This window comes from Hibiscus syriacus, unplaced genomic scaffold (assembly GCF_006381635.1).
Source record: "Hibiscus syriacus cultivar Baekdansim isolate YM2019G1 unplaced genomic scaffold, ASM638163v2 tig00116970_pilon, whole genome shotgun sequence".
NCBI classification, from domain to species: domain Eukaryota; kingdom Viridiplantae; phylum Streptophyta; class Magnoliopsida; order Malvales; family Malvaceae; genus Hibiscus; species Hibiscus syriacus.
This window is the reverse complement of record NW_024063494.1, coordinates 1,645,578-1,667,414: the sequence shown is the minus strand read 5'-3', so window position 1 is coordinate 1,667,414 and position 21,837 is coordinate 1,645,578. Positions and strand designations below refer to the sequence as shown.

The following is a 21,837-nucleotide window of genomic DNA, read 5'->3' as shown; positions in this document are numbered from 1 at the left end:
AAGATATTTATAATATCACTTTCAGAGGATTAAATAATTGGATTGCAATTTCAAGCTTTCTCTTGCACTACAATCATCAACCAAAAAAAAAAACAAGTAAGAAAAATTAAGGGTAAATTACAAATTTCATCACTAAATTTTACTCTCTCTCTTATTTTGCTCACTGAACTTTGAAAATCTTCAATTTTCTCACTAAACTTAACACATTAGGTTTTTTTGTCATTGAAATTTACTCGCTCCTATTTTGGTCACTCTGTCGTTAAATAGTCAACGATGTTAAAAAGCGAAGTCATTTTGAAGAAACAAAATTTTCACCAAAACGACGTCGTTTTACATCTATATAACAACACATTTTAATGTTGTTGACTATTTAACAGCCGAGTGACCAAAGAAACTAAGTTTATTAAATTCAGTGGGAAAATTTAAAAGATTTAAAGTACAATGAGTCAAATATGAGAGAGAGTAAAGTTTAGTTATCAAATTTGTAACTCCCTTAAATTAAACTCCTAATTTATTATCAATAAAATAAACCCATTGACTTTCTTAATTTCAACAACTTACATGTGACTTGGTCAGTTGGTATTATCAAAAGATTGAAAATATGGTTGCATTTGAAAAGCATATGATTTTTAATTCAAATTATTATGACCCAAAATATTTTTCACACAAATTATATAAATTAAGAAAATTAATAGGGTGTCCCTTTCGTTTTGACATGTAAATTTTATGTAAGTTGTTCAAACTATTAATGAGTTTTCCATATGTTTACTATTAAGAGCTTAATTTTTCATGCAAATTAAAATTTAAGGTGGTTAGGGGAATTGTTCGATTATGTGATTGATTGAAATTTCTAATAATAATTTGATATTATATTTTTTAGACTATAGTTTGATCTCCGACAATATCACATTTCGAGTGTATGCATGGATTTATGAATATTTATTATTAAATAGTTAAAAAAATCCAAATATTATCTTATGTTGATCCTAAAAACTAATAATCATCTCTAAATAAGTAACATATTGTGCGTATGTGTGTACGTACAAGTTTGTGTGTGAAAGAGGGAATTTGATAGGTTTCATTTTCTTCTGCCTACGTGTATGACCTCTTGATTTCATCCGTAGTGTAAAAGGCTTGGACTTTCAATTGGCTTTTGATTTTCTTTTAATGTCTAGAATTATCTAAATTTTGGATAATTTATAGTTGATTGAACCTTAGTTTAATTGATATTCAAAAGTCATTTTATTAAAATTTTGATTTGATTTTATAAAATTAATTTAAAAAAAGGTCCAAGTTCGATTAATATCATATTCAAGATAAGAAATTCCTGACCATGCATAATAATACAATTATCCTTTATTATAATGTCTCACTCTATTTTTTTTTCAACTAGTTTCATATTTTACCAAATAATGATTTTTATATTTATGTTGGTTTACATTTTCACTCTAGAGATCGAGTCAGGTGAGACTCTTTAAATAGGAGTTGAATCAAGTTTTAGATGGACGATATGTGTTTCAAGTGGGACATAAATCAGGTTGTGTTTTAGATAGATAGGATATACTTCTTAAGATCATATCTAATTGGTCGGAAACTAAATCCAATCTAACCTATGACTATTCTTAATTGTCATCTTATCGTAATACTTTTAAAAACATAAATATGTTTAAATATATAATTTCTTTTAATTACGAATTTAAATAGATTAAGAGTAATTTATTGATGGGTCAAACTTAAATAACATTAAATCAATAAAGAAATGAGATTATTAACGGAGATTATTTCATGTGGTAAGTAGTTTAATATCACTTAAGTTGGTCTCAAGTTCGAATCTTTGTGTATGCAAAAAATCCTTGTTGGGAGACTATCTATCGAAGTTAGATGTACAATTCGGGTCTATCCAAATTAATCAAGACGAAATCTTTAGAACTGAAAAAAAGAGAAAGATTAAATTGGTTTATAAAAAAAGGTTTCATCATTGGAACGCAATCTCAGTCGTGCAAACAAAACCATTGTTAGAAATCTTAAAATATTAATTTATAAATTACTAATTATAATAATTTATTTTTTATGAATAATTATGTGTCATTTAAAAATCATCTTTAATAAATTTTGTTAATTAAAATTACTTTATAATTGAATTTTAAAATAAAAGTTACAGTAATAGTCGACGTTAGTCTCTTTTCTTTTTTATCTTTGTGATCGACGGTGACATTAGTCTTGTATTGATTGTCGACTGTGGTATTCATTATTTTTCATTTGTTTTATTATAGTGTATCTTTTTTTTTCTTATTTTTTATTCTTAATAATTCTACATTTATAACACGTTTTTCTATGTCTCAATGACATATTTTCGTTTGTTTGACTATTGTTTTCTTTTATTTTTTTCAAGGTTAGATTTGACATCAATAAGAATGATCAAAATGACGTTTATCTATTATCATGATGATCTTCTTGCTTTGGACCCTCAGATTGAATTTGGATACGCGATTTGAGTTCATAGATAGTATTTTTACATCGCTCGATCCTGATTTGTGGTATATTGGTGGTCTTTCAATAGATTTATTCTCTTTTATGGTCTGTTTGTCGATGCAGTAGATCTATTCGTATTTATCTCTTGCTCGAATCTATTTGGTTAGGATTTTAAACTTTTTCCTTGTATGGTCCTTGTGTGATCTTAAGTGACTAATTTCTTGTATTTAGGAAAATATTCTTATTAGATGTTTAGTTACAATTGTGGTTGTAAAATTTATTGTAATTTGAATATTTTCTATTTTTATTAAAATTAGAGACTTCTATAAAAAAAAATTATAGTAAACTACACCAGATGTTATTGAACTTAGGGGCTTGGTCTTTAGATGACTTATTGTTTATATTACTTAATTTTTAATTTCTTCAATTTTGGGATGACTATCTATGTCCAAAACAAAGTTATCGACATTGAGCTTTATGAAATTTGTCATTAAACTTTAAAAAGTTAGTTTTTTGAAATTTTTTCGGTTGCTGTTAACATTCAATTGTTGCTCATCATCCGTCGTCTTTCACAGCAAGATCGGTATCAAAACATTCAAATTTGACTATTTTTCTTTCTTATAAGATTAATTTTTCACGAAATCCACTCAAAATTGACGAAAATCATTTAAATGTTCAATGTGCTAATAATTTAATCTTCTCCAATGATCATCCGATGATGCTAATTTTGATGTATGTTATTCGTCTTCTAGAAATAGTGTTTTTCACCGTTCAAATTTTCTAACAAATATTCTAAATCTCTCAAATTATCTCATAGTTCAGTGCTTAAAACCATGCATCGTTTTAGGCATCAATAGCTAAACCAACATGATATCATTTTATCAAATGCAATTTCACATTTTGATTTTTTTTATTAATTTAGAGTAAGTTCACGGTAATATCTGTTCAAATATAACTTTTAACTCTTTGATATTGAACGTTTATATCCTGACATTTCTAGTGCTCGAATCCTAGATTTTTAAGAAATAATGATAATTCTTTTACCAAGTCATTAAAGTTCGTGTCATATTTTGAATTTTATGATGTAATGATATAATTAAAATCAAAACTAAAATTTAATGTCATAATGGGAGAAAACTAAAAGTTATTAAAGTTAGGGGAATGCAGACAAATAGATTGACAAAAGAATGTTGAATAAATTAATCATCCACAAAGCATTTGCAGTGAGAAAACGAAGGAAAATCCACCGAAACAGCTAACGTGCTGTTCAAATATTCAACCCTCCAAATCATAAATCAATTTTGATTTGCGTGCAGGTAATTCCAACCATTTTCTTTTCTTCAAATTTCATTTATAAATATCATATCTTCAGCTGTTTTCGTATCCCCTCCCTCCATTTGCCATTTTTCTCGGAAGTTGAGCAATGGAATCCACCGATAAACATACCACCGCCTCCACACCGGCATCCGAAGCGGCGCCTCTGCGGCCAGCGGCGGCCGCCGCCAAGTATTCTGCTCTGGATGTTGTGCTTAGGGTTTTGTTGTTTGCTGCATCCGTAAGTGCTGTGGTGGTAATGGTTACTAGCAAGCAATCCGAGATGGTTCCGGTGCCGGGCTTGCCGCCTAATATTAGGGTGCCTTTTTCAGCCAAGTTCAACCATTCTCCTGCCTTCATGTAAGTCTAATTTATAAGATTGATGAGTGTTATTTAATAACTTAAATTTTGATTTAATTTTTTTATTTAAAAAAATTTCGAGTCTTTCATATGTAGTGTTCTAATCCATTTAAATTGAAATTTTGAATTTTTTTTTGAAAAGTTTAGTTTACATTTTTTTGTAAAAAAATTTGTGTGAAGCTAAATTTTTTGAAAAATTAAGAGGCTTAACGAGAATTTTTAGAAATTATGGAGGAACTTAATTAAGAACATTAGAAAAGTTTAAAGTTTAATCTGAATTTTTAAAAATTTTGTGGCATATAAATTAATTTTTTTTGAAACTTTAAGTGTATAAATTATAAATTTTCAAATTTTAGAGGTTGTAGCCCCCACTCTCATTGTGTTCCGCCTTGACTTTAAGCGATAACAATAATCTCTTAATCACTAAGGTATTGATTTGTATTTATCAATAGAATTTAAAAAAAAAAAACTAGGGTGAATGTAAGATAATATATGTTTAAATGCACTAAATCTTTGATAATAGACGTTTATATTTTTACATACACAATGCTCAAATCTGAAACTTTAAAAGTTAACAACAAATTTCTTAATCATTAAAGTCGCTTGGTTCATACACGAAAAGTTAAATAATATAAATTCATTTAAAGTTTATTTTTTGTGTTTGATACGAGTATATTTAATTTCTATTAAAATTATTTAATAAATAATATCTGATTTGTGCAGATACTTTGTAGCAGCATTATCGGTAACGGGATTATACAGCATTATTACAACTCTGGCATCGATTTTGGTCCCCCGCAAGACCAAAACCATCTTTCTCCTCCTTGCATTATTGGATGTGGTAAGCTCAATTTAAAATTTTCGATTTATTTGAGTTGAATTATTTTAAATTTATATATGAGGTTCGTATTTTTTTAATCAAACATTGCGAATTCAGATCATTTTGAGTTATTAAAATTTTAGATTTGAACCACTTCGATTAAAGAAAAATAGAGTCGATACCCTAGCAGGTTTGTTTCCAATCTGATCACATGATGCAGGTGTTTGTGGGGATTGTTGCCTCGGCCACCGGTGCAGCTGGAGGTGTCGCTTACATCGGATTAAGAGGTAACAACCACGTCCGGTGGAACAAAATCTGCAATACTTTCGACTCGTTCTGTCGGCACATCGGGAGCGCGGTTGCACTCTCGTTGTTTGCCGCCATCTTGCTGGTGTTGCTCAGCATGATCTCCACCTTCACACTTTACAAAAAGATCCGTTGATATTATTAGACATACCGTTCTTACAATCTTGTGTCTGGGTTTTAGTAACAACGTTTGATAATGTCGGTTTTCACTGTGTGTGTTCATCTTTGGAACTACTTAGGAAATGTTTTGTTGGTAAATGAATGTCTTAATTTATGTTTTTTTTGTAATTTTTCTTTTTCTTTTTGTTTATAGTATGATTTCATTTAGTTTAAAAAATTTCCAGCTATTTTATTTAAACTGTTACCCTTAATTTATATTTATTGAACAAATGGTCGATGAATATGTACAAATCTTGAATATGAGTCTCTGGTCAAATTATTAATTTTCATTAGTTCTAATAAAGTTTACAAATTCTTACATAAAATTTGTTAGAATTCAAGATGGACTAGAAATTTCAAGGCAATTTTATTGACATAAAATATACAAGATAAGATCAAATAAGATGATTTGATGAGTTATGCAACAACGTATAACCTAAATCTAAATTTTACCTATTCCAAATTTAATATTTTAAAATTTTCGTTTGAATCCAACCTTTTTTATAAAAATTTAATTCAATTGAACCAAATCAGATTGAAACCCGTTGAATCTGAATAAAATGACCATCTCTATTTACGACGATGAGATGAATAAAGTTAATAAAAATGCAAATTGAGCTCAAATTTTGTACTTTAATCAGCTTCATATAGAGTTTGTCTTTCCTTTTACGTTTAAAGTCAGAGACAAATGATATATGATAGTATGAGCGTTCATTGTCAAAAGATATGTAGGGGTATAAATACGAACCAAACGACTTTAGTAGTTAAGGAATTTGTTGTTATCATTGGAGGTCCCGAGTTCGAGCACATCGTATATAAGAGTATGAACATTCATTTTTAAAGAGAATCTTTGAACATATTATCTTGTATTCACAGACAATGATATTGATAGTATGAGCGTTCATTGTCAAAAGATATGTAGGGGTATAAATACGAACCAAACGACTTTAGTAGTTAAGGAATTTGTTGTTATCATTGGAGGTCCCGAGTTCGAGCACATCGTATATAAGAGTATAAACATTCATTTTTAAAGAGAATCTTTGAACATATATTATCTTGTATTCACGCTAGATATATATATATAATAAGTTAATAGACAAAGTTAGAATACCAACAAAAAAGGACAAACTTTAATTAGCAATAGAAAAAAAGAATAAAAGCAAAATAAATTAAAATTGTGGTCCAACTAAATATATATTTCAATTATATTATCACTGCTTAAATTTGGGATATATTTGTCATATTTTGATGGGTAAATATACTTTTTGATATTAAACTTAGTTATAAATTTCAATTCGATATTTAAATTTTATTTTTTCTAAAATTTAATTTTAAGATTTAATTTGCCATTTAAGCTTTTATGTCTAATTAGATACTTGAACTTGGTGTTTAATACAAATCGGTACATGAAATTAATGGGGCATCGATATGAAGTTTAGGGCATGCCACTAAGGACCGTTGGGCGTTGAAGAGCAAGTTGTAGAATCTGATCAATTCGGAGACGTGGTTTTTTTAATGAGCAAGTGGGGCATCAGATTGTAACAACCCTAAAGATCCAATCGACCATCCACATGTCTGATGAGTAATGGGGCATCCTAATTAGGAAAAGATCATTTCATTCGTCATGAAGCCCTGTTTCACTTGCATTGTCTTGTTTGAGTTTGTTTTTGTTATTTCTTTCTTTATTTATTTACCTGAATATTTAGTAAAAATGTTTGGTGATTGAACTTATGCAACTTCTTAAGGTCATGAGCAATAAATCAGGCAAGTGGTAAAATTAGACCTTTCGTATCCCGTTTAAAGCCAAAAATACAATTACTCTATCTTTTGTACCTTAAATAATTCTTAGTCATTACCAAAACCAAATTTTGACACTACATTTATTTGAGATTCCAAAGTCATACTTTTACCTTTTTCGAGACACCAAATTCATACTCTTACCTTCTCGAGTATAGTTGATATGTTTATAACACTACCTTTATCTATATACATGACTTCAAAGTCACATTTTATGTCTTTTCAAGTACAAAACCATCATTTTTTTATACCAATGAAACCAAAAGGCCTCAAAGTGCAAAACTTTCATTTGTCTGTGAATCTTCCTGCAAGAAGAGACGATATGGGGCATCATGGATCAACTTGTTGAAGAGAAGCTCGAGTAATTGGGGAATGCTCGAAGCAAGAAGAAGAAAAAATAAAGAGAATGATTTAAATAATTATATCATGCATTAATTACATTGTTTTCATGTAAATAAAAGTTAATCATGAATATTCATCCCTTTTTACAAGGATTTTTGTGTATGAAATGATGAACGACATTGTTTCATTTATCCCTTCACAAAAATGAGAGAAATATATCCCTTGTTATCCCCATTTGACTTGGATTATTTTTCTTCATATTCAACCCTAACCAAGGATCACCCTCCACATTGGGGGCAAGGTAAGGATATCTGCTCGCATGAGTAAAGATCGTCAATCCAGTTTTTTTACAGGGGCAAGTCTCTATGAAATAAAGAGGAATAACAAGGAACCGCAAGGTAGATCAAATGCAAAGTGCTCAGAGATCAAATCCAGTCGAGAACAACGAAATAAATTCCAAATACAAGAAACAAAGAGGAAAAGAAGTTGCTCAAAGCAATTAACGTCCTATACTCATTCAATAAATTCATAAAAAAAAATATAGAGATAAAAAGAAGAAGAAAGAAAAATGAGAGAAAAAGAAAAAAGAAAAATGAGAAAAAATAAATTAAATATTTCAAAATGAGTGACTCATTGAGCTTCAAGCCGAGGTTGATAAAGTGTAATCGCTTCAAAGATTCATATTCAACAAGAAAAGCGAGAAATACTGAAGATATAAGAAAATGAAGATGAACTCTAGGGTGAAAACCCAAAAATGGGCAGTCTAGAGGGATCCAGAAAAAGCAAAAGAAAATAAAAGACATGTGGCAAGCAGATCCAAGGCAAGCAAGGCAAGATTGAAGGCATCAGAACGAATTGATCATTGGTTTAATTACCCTTAAACACTTGTTTGGGCCTATTTATCCCTTTCTTTCATAACTGTGAGCCCTAACCTATGTACGTCCCTGAAAAGTCCATTTTAATCATACATGGATTTCTAAGTGAAAGAGACTATCTTCAAATTTCATTCCGCTTCTCAGGATTAATTTTTATTTGTAAAAATTATTTTCTAAAATCTTTAATGCATGATAGAAAAAATAATAAAGGGGGTTTAAGATGTAAAATTTTGAATAACGTCTTGAAGCCAAAGGAGGATTCGAATTGAAAACTTGAAAGAGTGACTCGAATATTAAATTGTGCAACGACGACATAAGAGACGGTCTTACAAAGCTCTTGATGAAGTATCGCACATCCCAAAGGTGTTCCTGAGAGTTTGGAACCAATAAGTATCTCTAGAAGATGAGCATAATAACCACTTCTTCAAGTCAGTGGACGCCCAAAGAAACATATATGTTGTAATAAAAAGGTCAACCTGAAGACCTTACCTTTTTCAAAATCAACCTACACCTTAAATTTGTCAGTAATTTTGACACTTGCCAATGGGCTATGATTTTTTTGAAAGATTAAAGAGTAATTGATTTGTTTGATATTCATTAAACTCTTGTCTTATGATTTGTCTCAATTGTGAAAGCTAGAAAGAGGAAATATTTTTCAAATTTTTGATTAAACTTTTTTCAAAATTCTTTCAATTGATATTTTTCATTTTTTTTTGAAATAAAAAGAAGAAGAGGAACATTTTCAAACAAGACAATCTCTTTGGAGTAAGTCTTGGTAGTTGACACATGTCTCTCGGACACAAAGTTCATGATTAGAATCAGTGCTGGAGCAAGAAAATGATAAATGTTGGGGTATTTTTGAAGACTCATATCATCCAGTAATACAATATCATTGAATTGAACAAACATTTATAAAACATAAAGGTGTGAAGAATGAGAATGGTGAAACAATGAATTTGATTCTAAAAATCAATGCAAAACTTAGAGGGCTAAGTTCGAGGGCTCTCCTAGGCAGTCTCATACTCCACCAATTGTTTCGATGGTCAGCTCCAAGCAATGACCTTTGATTTCCCGCTATAGGGCAACAACACATACACAGTCTCCAAAGATGATAGATTCTTCTTTCAAAGATAAAAACACTATTGGATTTCTATACAAGTTCAGGCGAAGAAAGCAAATCTTATCAGAGGCAAAGATTTGTTGGGGGTAAGAAGAAATTGACACAACTCAAGAATTGCTAGAGAGCACACTGGTTCAAACAAAAGACAACTTAATCAGGAAGAAAATGAAGATCGCTCTTGCAGCCGTTCCCACCACAGACCAAGAAAACATTTATACATGATACATGAATTTGTGTCATTGCACCATACATCATTTCATACATACATAATAAATTTTGATATCCCTCATGAGGATGTCTGCAAAATATGTTTTGAGAAATTTTTGTCTATCTTAAGATGGTTTCCCTAGAACTTCAATCGTGGCATTTTGGGAACATGTTTTCTAAGAAACTCAATCTTATTTCCTATAGTCAATCCTTGGCTTCCTCATGAAGAGAAGTCAACCTTTGTTATTCCTGACTCCCCAGCAGAGTCAATCCTTGACTTTCTCGTGAAAAGAAGTCAATCTTTGTTATCCCTGACTCCCCAATAGAGTCAAATCATTGACTTCTTTATGAAGAAAAGTCAACTTTTGTTATCATTGATTTCCTTGTGAAGAGAAGTCAATCTTTCTGATTTCTTGAGTTATATCTCCCTGAAAGAAGAGTGGAGCAGACCTGTTTTTCAAAGATTTCTCGAGTTTTATCTCTCTGAAAGATAGTGAAGTAGACCCATTTTCCAAAGATTTCTCGAGTCTTATCTCCTTAAAAGAATAATGGAGCAGACCCGTCTTCAAAAGATTTTTCGAGTCTTATCTCTTTGAAAGAAGAGTGGAGCAGACTCGTTTTCCAAAATTGACCTGAGTACCCAAAAAAGAGGAATATATCGTCTTATCTCCCTGAAAGAAGAGTGGAGAGGACCCGTCTTCCAAAGATTTCTCGAGTCTTATCTCCCTGAAAGAAGAGTGAAACATACTCGTCTTTCAAAATTGATTTGACTACCCAAAAAAGAAACAGATCAAGGCTGATCTCCCCTGAAATAAGAGTGGAGCTCATTTCCCATCAAAGCATGAAGTCGAATGGACGAAAAGTCATTGTCTCTTTGTCTTTTCCCTATCATTATTAACACAAGAATGAGAAAAGAGGGGCAGATGTCGACACCCATTTTCGCCAGGACCCGTTATTATTATTATTATTAACTATTTTTTATTATTATTTTTGTAGAACATTTCAACAAACCCAAAATTGGACCCCGAATTACAACATGCCTAACCGAGCCTAAAATTACAACCCAATCACATTACACCCAAGACCTAAAGGCCCAAAAAAGAACATGCCCAATTATAAAGCATCAAACGGGCCAACCCATCAAGCCCAACGCCAGCCCAAGTTGCTAGGGTTTGAAGAAACCCTGGCCTTCATCTTATTGCCCAGTCATCATTCCCCTTGGCTGTTAAATCTGCCATTTATCTAACGATTCAGATCAAAAGACCATTAGGGTTTTGACTTAATCAGTAGCCACCACGCACCAAGCCACCGTCGCCACGTGCTCCCACTTGAGATGAACACACCTTGTGTTTCTTCTCTGCCCAAGGATTACCACCACCGGATTCTTCACCGCCTGCCTCGGGACGTATGAAGATAGTCTCGAGGTAAAAAAATATTTACCCCTTGTGTTGCTGCCATCACCACCGAGCCTCTCTCCTTGGACAAACCATCTGAAGCCAAAAGAAGAAAAAAATCAAATGAGAACAAAGGGGAAAATCAATCCCAAAACATGCAACCAACTTAAAGTCAAATAAGGAGATCCCTTATATCAACATGGAGGACACAACCAAAAAAAAGGGGGACACATTTTATCAAAAAATCTTTGAAGTAAAAAAGGAAAAAAACAAAGAAAAGAACAAAAAAACCTTTAAAATACCGAACAAAAAAGAATGAGAAGATGAGAGAGGCTTACCACGCCCTGTCGCTCACGAGAACCTGAACGTCACTGAAAACCTCTCACTTTTCGAAGGTAAACCCTTCGTTTTCATTTTGATCTAAGATGGTGGGGAAGTTTTAGGGTTAGGGGTGCTTGGTTTTAGGTTTAGGTTAGAAAGGGGGTTGTTTGGGGTGTTTTCTGAACTACAGCCGCCGTGGACGGCGGTATAGTGCTCCGAAAAGCGGTGGTCAGAGACCACCGCTTCCCTCCGACGACGGAAAGTAGAGAAACTGGAGAGAATTTTCTCTCTCCATTTTTTAGAGAGAGAGAACAAAGGGAGAATGAGGAGGTTTGGGCCATTTAAGCCGAATGAGGAGGTTTGGGCCATTTAGGCTGAATTTTGGGTATTTATACCTTGCTTGATGCGATGCCATTTTAGAGAGGGGGTTTATGCGTTTCAGCGCATGGGTAAACCTTTCCCCGGGTCCCCCTGATTTCATAAAATCTCGATTTTGTCATTGAAATAAGGTTCACGTATTTTAAATTGGATTTTAAGTTTTGCTTTGTTTTATTTTAGTCACTGCCTTATTTTCACGTGTTTTGGGTATATATTTGATTTAATCCTTATATTTTAATAATTTTTATTTTAATCCTAGATATTGATGATGGTTAAATTACAATTCCAGTACCTAGTTTGCATGATGTTCTGTTTATGGCCATTACTTTTGCTTGGTTTACAGTTTTGTCCTCAAGTTTTAATATTTTTTATTATTTTAGTTATGAATAATAATGTTGGCATATTTACGATTCTGGTGCGTAACTTGTACAATATTCACAATGGTGACCCTATGCTTTGCTGATTTTGCAGTTTGGTCTTTAAAGTTTCTATTTTTTTTGTCACATTTTAGAAAAATCCAATCGATTTAGGTTGTGTTGCATTTTAATATTTTCTTATTTGTTACATGCTATTAGGAAGCTATTAAACATGTATGAGTTCGATCAACATATGCATATTAGTATTTTCCTTTTCAGAAAATATATATTAAATATTATTTTGTGCGAATAATTTATAGAAACGCGCCTTAACTGACAAGGAGTGTGTTTCCAATAATTGTTCGAACAAAATAATATCTTTTATATTCAAATGATTTTTTAATATATGTATTTTATTTATAAGCTAAGACAATATTACTTTGTATAGGAAATCTATGGAAATGTGAGGATCACGTTCCCGATGACTGTTCATACAAAATAACACATATTTTATTATTCGAGTTTTTTTTTTAAAATTAAGGCGATATTATGTTGTATAGAGAGTCTATGGAAATATCCCTTAACTAACAAAGAATGTATTGTTTGTACAAAATAATATCTATTTTGTTTTCCTTTTCAAAGTCAAAGGCTTGATGATCTGCAGCAGACAGTTTGGCAGAGAAATTTGACAAATATAATATTCACAAAATTCTGGGTTTTATTTCCTTTTCATCTTTTGAACGTATGGAAACAATCTTCCCACTTGATGGGGAAATCTTAAAATATTAATTTATAAATTAATAATTATAATAATTTATTTTTATGAATAATAATGTGTCATTTAAAAATCATCTTTAATAAATTTTGTTAATTAAAAATTACTTTTATAATTGAATTTAAAATAAAAATTACAGTAATGGTCATTAGTTTATTTTCTTTTTTATCTTTGTAATCGACAGCGACATCAATCTTGTACTGGTTGTTGACTGTCGGTGTTCATTATTTTTCCTTTGTTTTATTATAGTGTATTTTTGTTTTTTCTTGTTTTTTATTCTTAATAATTATGCATTTATGACGTTTTTTTCTTTGTCTCTATGATACATTTTCGTTTGTTTGACTGTTGTTTTTCTTTTATTTTTTTCATGATTAAATTTGACATCACCACGAACAATTAATATCACTTATTTGTTATCATGATTATCTTCCTGCTTTGGACCCTCAGATCGAATTTGGATATACGATTTGAGTTCATGGATAGTATTTTTACATCGTTTGATTATGATTTGTGGTATATTGGTGGTCTTTCAATAGATTTATTCTCTTTTTTGGTCCGTTTGTCGATGCAGGGTAATTATTCGTATTTATCTCTTGTTTGAATCTATTTGGTTAGGATTTTAAACTTTTTCTTTGTATAGTCTTTGTGTGATCTTAAGTGACTAGTTTTCTTGTGTTTAGGAAAATGTTTTTATTAGATGTTTAGTTTACCGTTGTTGTAAAATTTATTGTAATTTGAATATTTTCTATTTTTATTAAAATTATAGACTTCTATAAAAAAAGTTATAGTAAACTACACCAAATATTATTGAACTTAGTCTTTAGATGACTTATTGTTTATATTACTGAATTTTTAATTTCTTCAATTTTGGGATGACTATCTATGTCTAAAATAAAGTTATCGACATTGTACTTTAGGGTGTATGAAATTTGACATTAAACTTTAAAAAGTTTAGTTTTTTTGAAATTTTTCGGTTGTTGTTAACATTCAATTGTTGCCCGTCATACGTCGTCTTTCAGAGCAAGATCAGTATCAAAACATTCACATTTGACTATTTTTCCTTCTGATAAGATTAATTTTCCACGAAGCCCACTCAAAATTGTTGAAAATCCATTAAATGTTCAATGTGCAAATAATTTAATCTTCTCCAATAACCATCCGATGATGCTAGTTTTTATGTATGTTGTTCGTCTTCTTGAAATAGTGTTTTTCACCTTTCAAATTTTCTAGCAAATATTCCAAATCTCTTAAATTATCTTATCGTTCAGTGCTTAAAACCATGCGTCGTTTTAGGCATCAATAGCTAAATCAACATCATATCATTTTATCAAATGTAATTTCACAGTTTGATTTTTTTATCAATCTGGGGTAAGTACACAGTTTGATATTGATTGCTTGAATCATAGACCTTTAAGAAATAACAATAATTCTTTTACCACTGAGGTCATTAAAATTCGTTCCATATTGTTGGGATTTGCGGAAGCTCGAATCGATAACCGAAAAGGTTTGCCAAGAGGGGTCGAGTCGGTTCTTGTGTTTTGGGAGCAAGGAGATTAAAAGATAGGAAATTTGCACAGTGATTTATAGTGGTTCGACTTCTCAACCAAGTCTACATCTACTACCTTAGCTCCTCACCAAGGATTTTCCAACAAATTAACTAATTTGTTCTTTCTTTTTCAAGGATTAATAGTAACCTTTACAACTCCCTAGTTTTTCACGGGCTAAACTAGAACATTTTCCCTAGCTTTTAGCAGGTTTAACTAGAACCAAAAACCTCTTTACAATGAAAGGAAATGTAAACAAGAAAACCTCTCTAAGGTATGCGTTTACAAGAATTAAGCTCACAATAACAAAATATTTATAAGAGAAAGATGAAATAAGATTGAAAAACCATTCTCTTTTGTTTGATTGCGTGGATAATTGTTCTCTATATTCTTCAAGTGTCCTCAGCTTGTTTTATAGCTTGAAATGAGTTTGAAGTCGTATCTAGCCGTTGGGGATTTATTTTCTGCAAAATAAAACTGCCCATAACAAGTAGTATCGATACTCCTTTAATGAGTATCAGTACTACCTTTGTAATATTTGAATTTTTGACCGTTGGGCTTGATATTACTGTAGCAATATCGATACTACTATAGCAGTATTGGTACTCATTTTGCATTCGTTGTTTTTTTAGCATCGATACTGTTCATTACTGTTCACACAGTATTGGTACTATTCATATAGTATCGGTACTGTTCATACAATACAATACTATTCATAAAAAAATTTGTGCTTTATTCCAACTTAAATGGACTTTGAATAAATTCAATTCAAGTCCAAAAATATTTTTCCATAAATTGTAATATCAAAATATAGTTTAACAATCTCCCCTTTTTGATATAACAAAATATTTAAAAAATTATTTTTGGCAAAACTCCCCCTTAATAAAATGTTTAATGAAAAAGATACCAATTATTACCAATTGTTGGAAAATATATGAAAATGTTCAGCTCCCATTTTTCATTAAGAAATTGAATTTTCAAACCATACTTCTCCCCCTTTTTGTTATATAAAAAATAATTCAATCTATAAAGTTCTAAAATAACATTGAAGAGTAAGTGGTAAATTTGACATTTAAAAAATCACTTGAAAAATCAAAGCTCCCCTTCAAAAAGTGCATTCCAAACAAAATTTTGCTTTAAAATCTTGACACTTAAAACAAAATTAAATTTCAACAAAGCATAACAAAAATATTAGTAGCACATGAAATATATCCAAGTCTAAAATACTTTATGCAATACCAATTATTGAAATTAAGTGCATATGCACAAAGTTTTCTAAAAATGTTATGCATTTGAAAATTTTGATATAAATTGTTAGAGAGATGTCATTTTCATTTAAACCACATGCATAAACATTCAAATTTAGGTCAAAAATTAAAATTTATAAAATTAAAACATTTGAAAAATTGATATAAATTGTTAGAGAGATATCATTTGCATTTAAAACCAATTTTGACCAAAATTCCTTATGATGAACTAAAAATTATGAAAAATCATTAAAACATTAAAATGTTCATCATAACATCTTTTTAACATACATGAGATGAAAAACAAAAACATAATCATTTAATATCAAAACTCATGCATGCATAAATCCAAATGAGCAACCAAATAACCAAAATCAAAAGCATTAAGCTTAGTGGTTACCTATTCCTTTTTCATGTGTGGCTAGAGCATTTGAATATATTCACTTTCATTATCATTGCTCCCACACACCTACAAGAGACATTTATTTCGATTTTGGTATCCAAATTGCTTTGGATCCTTGGACGTTAGTTTCAATGCCCCTTGTTCTCTTGGGAACCCATACTTGTCTAATTTTAAAATTTTCTTTTCTTTATAGGACAAGTATGTTCCAAATTACCATGAAAATAGGAATGTGAGCATTTTGTCATTTTTAAACATAATGTGTTATTTTTAGAAATTAATTCTTTTTCTTTTGTTAAGCTTTCAAGCTTAACTTTTAAATCAAAATTTTCCTTTTCTAAAACATTGATTTTGACTTTTGAAAGCTCTAAATTATTTTGCAAATTTTCATTTTGATTTTCGAAATCAACTTTTGCTTTCAAAACCAAATTATTTTCATTTTTAAGTTTTGAAATTAATTTCTTATATTTGGAACTCATGGTTTCAAATCCCAAATACAACACATTATAAGCATCTTGTAACTCATCAAAAGAACATTAATTTAATTCATTTGAGTTAGAAGATACCTTGAATTCTTCTTCGTTGGCCATGAGGCATAGGTTGAAAACTTCATCATCATCATTGGAGTCATATTCATCACTCCAAGCTGCAACAAATGTCTTCTTATGAGATGGTCACTTCTTTCTTAGAAGGGACAATCATACTTGACATGCCCCGTTCTTTGACAATTGAAGCACACCGGGGGACTCTTATTTTTGGTTGATTCATGCTTCACTTCCTTGGAAGTCATAAATATTTTTAACTCTTTGAAGAGCTTGACCATCTCATCTTCTTGTTCATCATCATCTTCATCCACCTCATCACTTGAATCTTGATAGCTTTTATTGGTAGATTTGAAGGCAATGCCTACCTCATTCTTCTTCTTGTTTTTCTTCTTTTTATCTTCTTCCTTCACCATCAACACATGAGTGAGAAGAAAACCAATTAGCTCATCGAGAGTGAGAGACTTTAGGTCTCTAGCTTCGATAATGGTCGTCTTCTTCGATTGCCAAGGCTTTGGAAGAGAGTAAATCATCTTCCTTACAAGTTTCTCATTAGGGATTACTTTCCAAATCCCTTGAGACCGTTGACAATCACGAAAGATCTATCTGCCATATCTTTGATGTCTTCATCGGGTTTCATATTGAAATTCTCGTAGCTATGGTTGAGAAGACTTATCTTTGTTTCCATCACTTCGTCGGTTCCTTCATGAGTGACTTGGAGCTTATCACAAATCTCTTTGGCATTGGAACAAGATGAGATTATTCCATATTCTTCTGGGCCTAAAGCACAAAAGAGAATGTGCATAGCCTTAGCATTAAGCTGAAACTTTTTCTTTTCTTTATTACTCCAATAATCGTACTCACCGATAGGAGTTGAGTAACCCTTCATGATTGAGTTCTAAGCTCCTAGATCGTAGGCTTAAATAAAAAACTTCATCTTATTCTTCCAATAGGCATAATTTGCTCCATTGAAGAAGGGTGGCTTGTTGACCGGTTGTGAATCTACAATATGTGAATCATCAATGTAATAGGCACCGAAGGTTGAAACCATTTCTTTGTTGGTTGCGTCGGGAATCGGTAGAGATTCTTTGAGGATCGTCTCAAGGATGTTAAACCTTCTAACGAGTCAAGCTCTGATGCCAATTGTTGGGATTTGCAGAAGTTCGAATCGATAACCGAAAGGGTTCACCAAGAGGGGTCGAGTCGGTTATTGTGTTTAAGGAGTAAGGAGATTAAAAGATAGGAAAATTGCATAGCGATTTATAGTGGTTCGACTTCTCAACCAAATCTACATCCACTACCTTAGCTTCTCACCAAGGATTTTCCAACAAATTCACTAATTTGTTCTTTCTTTTTACAAGACAAAGAGATAACCTTTACAACTCCCTAGTTTTTAACGGGCTAAACTAGAACATTTTCCCTAGCTTTTAGCAGCTTACTAGAACCAAAAACCTCATTACAATGAAAGGAAGTGTAAACAAGAAAACCTCTTTAATGTAGGTGTTTACAAGAATTAAGCTCACTAGAACAAAATATTTACAAGAGAAAGATGAAATAAGATTGAAAAACTCTTCTCTTGTGTTTGATTGCCTGGATAGTTGTTCTCTATATTCTTCAAGTGTTCTCAGCTTGTTTTATAGCTTGAAATGAGTTTGAAGTCGTATCTAGCCGTTGGGGATGTTTTGGAGCCGTTGGGTATTCATTTTCTGTAAAATAAAACTTCCCAGAACAAGTAGTATCGGTACTCCTTCAATGAGTATCGATACTACCTTTGTAATATTTGACTTTTTGACCGTTTGACTTGATATTACTTTAGCAGTATCGATACTACTATAGCAGTATCGGTACTAATTTTGCATTCGATGTTTTTGAGCATTGATACTGTTCATTATTGTTCACACAGTATCGGTATTATTCATACAGTATCAGTATTGTTCATTCAGTATGGTACTATTCATAAAAAAAATTTGTGCTCAATTCCAACTTAAATAGACTTCGAATTATTTTTGAAAACTATGAATAAATTTAATTCAAGTCCAAAAACATTTTGCCACAAATTGTTATATCAAAATATAGTTCAACACATATTTTGAATTTTAATGATCTAATGATATAATTAAAATAAAAACTAAAAGTTATTAAAGTTAGGAAATGCATACAAATAGAGTGACAAAAGAATGCTGAATAAATTAATCATCCACAAAACATTTGCAGTGACAAAACGAAGGAAAATTCACCACAGGCAATTCCAACCCTTTTCTTTTCTTCAAATTTCATATATAAATATCATATCTTCAGCTGTTTTCGTATCCCCTCCCTCCATTTGCCATTTCTCTCGGAAGTTGAGCAATGGAATCCACCGATAAACATACCACCGCCTCCACACCGGCATCCGAAGCGGCCGCCGCCGCCAAGTATTCTGCTCTGGATGTTGTTCTTAGGGTGTTGTTGTTTGCTGCATCCGTACATGCTGTGGTGGTGATGGTTCTAGCAAGCAATCCGAGATGATTCCGGTGCCGGGCTTGCCGCCTAATATTAGGGTGCCTGTTTCAGCCAAGTTCAACCATTCTCCTGCCTTCATGTAAGTCTAATTTATATACGAGTCAACATTCGATCGAATAAGTTAAGTAAAAAAAATTAAAATTGATCGGATTGATGAGTTATATTTAATAACTTAATTTTGATTTAATTTTTTTATTTAAAAAATTTGGAGTCTTTCATATCTGGTGTTTTAACCCGGGACTTTAAGTAGTGGGAATTTGGTGATAAAGTTTGGAAGGACTAACTTAAAATTTTAAAAAGTTTAGAGATTTAAATTAAAATTAAAATTTTATTTTGAAAAGTTTAGTTTAATTTTTTGTAAAAAAAAAGAAATTGATGTTGAGCTAAAATTTTTAAAAATTTGAGAGGCTTAATGAGGATTTTTAGAAATTACTGGAGGAATTTAATTAAGAATATTCAAAAAGTTTAAAGTTTAATCTGAATTTTTTTAAAAAAATTGGAGATAAATTAAATTTTTTTGAAAACTTTAAGTGTTTAAATTATAATTTTTTCAATTTTAGAGGTAGCCCTACTAGTTTTCATTCTGTTCCGCCTTTGATTTTAAGGGATAACAATTATCTATTAACTATTAAGGTCACTTGGTTTGTGTTTATCAATAGAAAGGCTTTTATGAAAAAAAATTAGGGTGAATGCAAGATAATATATATTCAAATGCACTAAACCTTTTGACAATAAACGTTCATATATCTACATACGCAATGCTTAAATTTAAAACTTTAAAAGATAACAACAAATTTATTAATCATTAAAGTCGCTTGATTATTTATAAATTCATTTGAAGTTTATTTTTTGTGTTTGATACGAGTGTATTTAATTTCTATTAAAATTATTTAATAAATAATATATGATTTGTGCAGATACTTTGTAGCAGCATTATCGGTAACGGGATTATACAGCATTATTACGACTCTGGCATCGATTTTGGTCTCCCGCAAGATCAAAACCATCTTTCTCCTCTTTGCATTATTGGATGCGGTAAGCTCAATTTAAAATTTTTGATTTATTCGAGTTGAATTATTTTAAATTTATATATGAGGTTTGTATTTTTTTAATCAAACATTACGAATTCAGAACATTTTGAGTTATTAAAATTCTAGATTTGAACCACTTCGATTAAAGAAAAATAGAGTCGATACCCTAACAGGTTTGTTTCCAATTCTGATCACATGACGCAGATGTTTGTGGGGATTGTTGCCTCGGCCACCGGTGCAGCTGGAGGTGTCGCTTACATCGGATTAAGAGGTAACAACCACGTCCGGTGGAACAAAATCTGCAACACTTTCGACACGTTTTGTCGGCGCATCGGGAGTGCGGTTGTTTTCTCGTTGTTCGCCGCCATCTATCTGGTGTTGCTCAGCATGATCACCATCTTCACACTTTACAAAAAGATCCGTTGATATTGTTAGACATACCGTTCTTACAATCTTGTGTCTGGATTTTAGTAACAACGTTTGATAATGTCGGTTCACTGTGTGTGTGTGTTCATCTTTGGGAACTACTTAGGAAATGTTTTGATGGTAAATGAATGTCTTAATTTATGTTTTTTTTGGTAATTTTTCTTTTTCTTTTTGTTTATAGTATGATTTCTTTTAGTTTAAAAAATTTCCAGCTATTTTATTTAAATTATTACCCTTAATTTATACTTATTGAACAAATGATCGATGAATATGTACAAATCTTGAATATGAGCCTCTGGTCAAATTATTAATTTTCATTAGTTCTAATAAAGTTTACAAATTCTTACATAAAATTTGTTAGAATTCAAGATGGACTAGAAATTTCAAGTCAATTTTATTGACATGAAATATACAACAAGATGAGATCAAAAAAGATGATTTGATGAGTTATACAACAACGTATAACCTAAATCTAAATTCGACCTATTCCAAATTTAATATTTTAAAATTTTCATTTGAATCCAACTTTTTTATAAAAAAAATTAATTCAATTTAACCGAATAAGATTAAAACCCGTCGAATCTGAATAAAATGATCATCTCTATTTACGACGTTGAGATGAATAAAGTTAATAAAAATACAAATTGAGCTCAAATTGAGTACTTTAATCAGCTTCATATAGAGTTTTAGTCTTTCCTTTTACGTTTAAAGTCAAAGACAAATGATATATAAGAGTATGAGCATTCATTGTCAAAGATATGTAGGTATAAACACGAACCAAACGACCTTAGTAGTTAAGGAATTTGCTGTTATCATTGGAGGCCTCGATTTCGAGCACATCATATGTAGGAGTGTGAACATTCATTTTTAAAAAGAATCTTTGAACATATACTATCATGTATTTACACTAAATTTATATAAAAAAAATTAAGAGACAGTTAGAATACCAACATAAAAGGACAAATTTTAATTAGCAATAGAAGAAAAAAAAAAGAATAAAAGCAAAATAAATTAAAATTGGGGTCCAACTAAATATATATTTCAATTATATTGTCACTGCTTAAATTTGGGATATATTTGTCATATTTTGATGGGTAAATGTACTTTTTGATATTAAACTTAGTTATAAATTTCAATCCCATAATTAAA

General features: G+C 31.0%; 1 protein-coding gene across 2 annotated transcripts; it reads left to right on the top strand.

Moving 5' to 3' along the window:
* The first annotated feature begins 3,858 nt into the window (after positions 1-3,858).
* Positions 3,859-20,749, top strand: LOC120191555 (CASP-like protein 1D1). Of its 2 annotated transcripts, none has more exons than XM_039194497.1 (3): positions 3,859-4,146; positions 4,870-4,987; positions 20,467-20,749. In XM_039194497.1, exons 1-3 carry the CDS (start codon positions 3,896-3,898, stop codon positions 20,686-20,688), a joined length of 591 nt encoding a protein of 196 aa, XP_039050428.1. In that variant the 5' UTR covers positions 3,859-3,895; the 3' UTR covers positions 20,689-20,749. The 2 variants fall into 2 exon arrangements, with proteins under 2 accessions (XP_039050428.1, XP_039050427.1); XM_039194496.1 differs by lacking the exon at positions 20,467-20,749 and adding an exon at positions 5,187-5,510 and having other exon boundaries at positions 3,863-4,146.
* Positions 20,750-21,837: the final 1,088 nt, after the last annotated feature.

What these genes read in the sequence shown, in the direction of transcription:
- LOC120191555 (XM_039194497.1), top strand. Translation starts at nt 3,896, where the DNA reads ATGGAATCCACCGATAAACATACCACCGCCTCCACACCGGCATCCGAA. An exon ending in AACCATTCTCCTGCCTTCAT is followed by an intron (nt 4,147 to 4,869) that starts GTAAGTCTAATT and finishes TGATTTGTGCAG; the next exon opens with ATACTTTGTAGCAGCATTAT. An exon ending in TCCTTGCATTATTGGATGTG is followed by an intron (nt 4,988 to 20,466) that starts GTAAGCTCAATT and finishes CACATGACGCAG; the next exon opens with ATGTTTGTGGGGATTGTTGC.